This window comes from Bison bison, unplaced genomic scaffold (genome assembly GCF_000754665.1).
Source record: "Bison bison bison isolate TAMUID 2011002044 unplaced genomic scaffold, Bison_UMD1.0 scf7180017847111, whole genome shotgun sequence".
Lineage (NCBI taxonomy): Eukaryota > Metazoa > Chordata > Mammalia > Artiodactyla > Bovidae > Bison > Bison bison.
The window spans coordinates 134621-139853 of record NW_011477684.1 but is presented as its reverse complement, the minus strand read 5'-3'; the positions used below and the strand labels follow the sequence as shown (position 1 = coordinate 139853).

The window sequence follows — 5233 nt, the reverse complement described above, 5'->3', positions numbered from 1 at the left end:
ATCTCTGGCCAGAGGTCTCCATTATTGGTTGGACATTTTAACATTTTGTGTATGTTGAATGATTTTTTTCTTTAGAAAAATGTTGAAACAAAAATATAGGGTATAATTTAGCACCTCCTAAGCCAAGAATTTGAGTATATCTCTGGCCAGAGGTCTCCATTATTGGTTGGACATTTTAACATTTTGTGTATGTTGAATGATTTTTTTCTTTAGAAAAATGTTGAAACAAAAATATAGGGTATAATTTAGCACCTCCTAAGCCAAGAATTTGAGTATATCTCTGGCCAGAGGTCTCCATTATTGGTTGGACATTTTAACATTTTGTGTATGTTGAATGATTTTTTTCTTTAGAAAAATGTTGAAACAAAAATATAGGGTATAATTTAGCACCTCCTAAGCCAAGAATTTGAGTATATCTCTGGCCAGAGGTCTCCATTATTGGTTGGACATTTTAACATTTTGTGTATGTTGAATGATTTTTTTCTTTAGAAAAATATTGAAACAAAAATATAGGGATATACTATAATTTTAAAAGTTCACCTTACTCAGTAAAATACCATTCTTATTACTATAATAAGTGAAAAAAAAAAATGCTTTAAAAGTGACCATGAAACCCCTTCATTCAAAAATTGTGCCAAGTTGATGCTACTAAGAACAATTTAAGGGATCTACCTGTTACACATGCCTTAGTTGAAGTAACTAAATTGTGAGCTATTAGCGAACATCAATGAGGACCAATAACTTCTGCATTAAGAGTGAATGAAAGAGTACTCTGTAAATCTCCCCCTTTAAATATACACATTAGTGTCCATCTCCCCCCTCCAAAAATAGGAGGATAAGATCTGCTCAGAATTATGGAGACTAATTAATCTCATAATGTTAAAGGGTTTATTTGAAACAAAGGGAAAAAGAGTCAAGTGATTCCATCAAAATTAGGCCTCAGGAAAGATCTTTCTAAGGAAGGAGGTTTAAACAGATATCTCAAAGCTAAAACTTAATAAAAACAGGGAGGAGGGTGAGTATTTTTACCATAAGGGAAAATATGTGAAAGTTACAAGGTGAGAAAGCCTGGCACTTTGAAGCAGGGGGCCAATTTCAATGTGTCTGGGACTTGGCACTCAGACAGGGAGTTAGAGTGATTAAAGATGGAATGGAAAAGTGCACAGAGATGGCACATGAAAGCTTTAATAGCTATATTATGAAGTGTGAATTTAAACTTCCTATTCTAAAATCAATGGGAAGATGTTATGAACTGATATGTGTTTGGAAGATCACACTGGTGGACAATGAATTGATGGCAAAGATATTCTATGAGGCTGGCAGGTAAACAAATGATTCTGATGATCTAGGCAGAGATTATCTTGGTTAGGAGGCAAAAGACATGGACAAAAAGAATCTGATTCACAAGATTTCCAGGAAGTAAATTAAAGAGAACTTGGTGACTGATTGGATGGGATCAGAGAGAGGTAAGAGAGAGCGAGAAGGCAGAGATGATGGATTCTAGGTTCCTGGCTGAGGCAGCAGACACAGAACAGAAAACACAGACTAGAGGCACAGACTGAGGATCAGAGATAGTGAACATGGTTGGAGGCATTGAGTTTGGGATGCCTGAGGGATGCTTAAATAATGTCCAGTAGGCATGACCATGTCTGGAGTTTAGGGTGTTGGTTTGGACTGTTTGGGGGATGATATGGGAGCAATTAAGATTTCTCATGGTCACTGTATAGAGGGGGAAAGACAGAGGGTCTACCTGGTCACAGCACTGAAGAACTTCACTACGAATATGAGAAATAAAGGACTCTCTACTAATTGGCAACCCACTCCAGTGTTCTTGTCTGGAGAATCCCAGGGGCGGGGGAGCCTGGTGGGCCTGCCATCTATGGGGTTGCACAGAGTTGGACACGACTGAAGTGACTTAGCAGCAGCAGCAGCAGCTACTAATTCCATCCTGTTGACATTTACTTGTGTTTAATCTCTTTAAGCTTCAAATTTGTAGAAATTTCCTTTTGAGCTATTAATACTTCATGTATAGTCCATTTCATTCCATACAAACTTATCAAAATTGTGGTCTACAGCCACTTTCTCCATTTCTTCCCAACTCACTCATTCCTCACTCTGCTGTATTCAAGATTCCATTCCTACCAACTACCTCAACAGTTCTTCACGAGGTAACCAGGGACCTTTCATTTTCAGTTCTCCAACTACTTGATCTCTCAGCAGCCTCCAGCACTGCTGTCCACTCTTTCTCTCTAATGTATTTGCTTCCTTTGGCTGTTCTAACACTATCTCAACTAGATTTTCTCCAATTTTGTTGGTTTTTCCTGTTGTTTTGACCAATAATAATGAACATAATAATTCACTGGAAAATACCTATTCGTTGTTATTGTTCAGTCACTAAGTCATGTCCGACTCTTTTCAACCCTATGACCTGCAGCATGCCAGGCTTCCCTGTCCTTCACTATCTCCTGGAATTGCTCAAACTCATGTCCATTTGAGTCAGTGATGCTATCCAACCGTCTCATCCTCTGTCACAATCATTCACTGGAGAATTGCTAGTATCTCATTTTATTTTTCACATCAGACTGAGGCTAAGAATGGTAAGTGGTTGAGCCCAGATTTGGACATAAGTTTGTTCCTTGATAGAGCCCCACATTTAAATAGACATTCTACACTGTCTCATTTTGGATGGGGAGGTGGGGACAGGAGAGTATTATTATCAGCCTGAGGAATAAATAATTGGCTTATTAGGGAGAGGAGAAAGAGCTTAGGGGCAGCCGTAGTGCAGTGGTAGGAGCTCAGATACAAGGTAAGTTAGGTCCTTAGTTCATCGTCCTCAGAGTCAGAGAGCAAGCAGCGACGAGACTGCAATTCGCCTATATTACCATAAGGGGGCACCATCGAGAAGCGAGAGGCAGTGCCTTAGCCCAGCTCCGGATCCCCGAGGACAGTGTGTCCGGGCAGAGAACAAGAATATTCACATCTGTGTACTTTTAAATGAGCGCCCTCACCTCCATTCCAGTAGCTCTTTTCTTCCAGTGCCGGTAATCTCTCACCTCCACTGTACTCCCTCTCTCACTAGTCTCCTGAAGGGCCTTAAGATGGTAACTGAGTGCAGGCCCCCGGGGTAGGAGTCGGGGTTCGGCTTTCCTTGGGTGCCTGAGCCGAGCGGTGCTCCCAGGGAGTCTGGCGAAGTTCACTGTTCATCATCCCTCACGCTCCCTAGGGCCCCCAGAGAAGCTATATAAGGGCAGTTGCCTGGGGCAGCGTCATTGTAGGAAAGTGTGCCAGGCTTAGGTCAGGGTGGGGAGGGGAGGGCACCCGAAGGGAACCTTGCCCAGGTCCTGGGAAGTTCGCGGAGACCGGGAAGGGAGGGCGCATTGCCTAAGGAAGCCTGCCCTTTGCTTACACTGCCTTCCAGCGCGCCCTGTTCCGGAACCCACCGTCAGGATCCCAGACGCAGTTCAGTGACCTTCCCAAAGAGGAATTCCTTCTAACCGCTGTGAGGCTCATTCCAAACTTTGTCTACCCCTTTGCCAGGAACCCCCTCAGTTCTAGCTTCTCACCTTTCGCTGAAACATGAGGCAAGGGGAATTAATTTACCCAGAGAAAAATATTTGTGTATGTTGGTGGTGGTGGTGGCAACTGGTAAATGAAGAAACAAACTGAGAAGCTTGGCAGGAAAGTTAAGTGGGATCCACACTGGGAAGGGCTTTGAATGCAGACTGTTGGATTCCTATTTGATCTTGAAGGCTGTGGGAGTCACCTGTAACTTGCTAAACAGGAGCCTGACATATCCAGTTTTTCTGTTTAGATGTCAGCCATGTGGAAGGTGGATGGAAGAATCTGATTCTGGAAGCAGGGAGGTGAGTTCGGAAGTTCTTTTCATAATCAGAGCAGAATAAATGATATAATGAGGTTGGGAGGGAGGGAGGACATGTTGAATAAAAAGAAAGCCATGATGGATTACTTGCAAAAACAAAATTACAGTAGAGGAGAAAGAGCAGAGATGGGTCTAGCTTCCCTGACCAGGATGACATGAGTGACTCACTGATACCATTCAGAGGGATCCTATTTGGGACAAAATGAGTATGAAACTCTTGGATTATCCAAGTAGAAATATGAAGAGGAAACATGTTATATGTGTTTGGATCTCAGGACAGAGGCTTAGAACAGAGTGGTCTGTGTAGAGGAAGGAAGCTGAGCTCGTTCTGTGTTCACCAGGGAGGGTAGTGGAGGAAGGAGGATATGCCTGTGGATACCACATAGCACTGGCAGCAATGCGGACTGATTTGTCTTTTCATGTCTCAGCTGCGTCTGGCTTCCATGTCACACTCCAGCTAAGCAAATCTGAGGATGACACTCATGTGGGCCTTGAGAGATCCCACTGAAAGACTATATTTCATTCTTTGTTAAGGGCTGGAATCTCCCTCCCTCCCAGAACACCAGAACAACTTTTCCTAAATTTCTCTGATTAAAAAAAAAATCACTCGGACAGAAGAGATTTGTTGTTCTTTTTAAACAGATTTCTGGACCCCTTCCCTGGAAAATCCGATTCTCTGGGTCTGGAGTAGAACCTGAGACACAGTGTTTTCAATAACAGCTTTAGCTAATTCCATCAGTGAAGTCTGAGAAATGCTACTCAAGCTGAAACACAAACCTATCTCTTGAAATTGAGTCTCAGATGGACACTCCCACCCCCACCCTACTTCCTGCCCTGAAGTCAGCTGAGAATGGATTTTAAAAGGCAAGCACAGACTGACCTCAAATTCTGAACCCAGACATACCCTAACCCAAACATGCACTAGCAAAGCTGGGTTCTGGCAGGACTTGTGCAAGTCTGGCAGTGCTGGTTTAGAAGGGACCAAAGGCAGGATATGTGGTCAGCAACATCAGCTCTGGAAATGAAGGGCGTTGCACATGTATCCTGGGTGGGCTTCACAGTGAGATTAATGGGACCCTCGGGGGGTACATCTATGATAAACTAGAGCAGATAATGTTATGTGGCAGCCTGAATGGGAGGGGAGTTTAAGGGAGGACAGTTCAGTTCAGTTCAGTTGCTCAGTCATGTCTGACTTGTTGCAACCCCATGCACTGCAGCACGCCAGGCCTCCCTGTCCATCAACAACTCCTGGAGTTCACCCAAACCCATGTCCATTGGGTCAGTGATGCCATCCAGCCATCTCAGCCTCTGTCGTCCCCTTCTCCTCTTGCCCTCAATCTTTCCCAGCATCAC

At 43.5% G+C, this 5233-nt stretch overlaps 1 protein-coding gene across 3 annotated transcripts in view; it reads left to right on the top strand.

The window, feature by feature from the left end:
* The first annotated feature begins 3349 nt into the window (after positions 1 to 3349).
* Positions 3350 to 5233, top strand: part of LOC104990056 (olfactory receptor 51E1) — a 23735-nt gene continuing 21851 nt past the window's right edge. For 2 of the 3 annotated variants that reach the window (XM_010841953.1, XM_010841982.1), the window contains exons 1-2: positions 3479 to 3499; positions 3812 to 3863. Coding sequence is in view for 1 of the 3 variants with exons in the window: in XM_010841963.1 (XP_010840265.1) it covers positions 3834 to 3863 (30 nt within the window). In the remaining 2 variants the exon portion in view is untranslated. Of the gene's footprint in view, positions 3500 to 3811; positions 3864 to 5233 lie in introns of all 3 variants that reach the window. The other variant, XM_010841963.1, reaches the window with a different exon arrangement.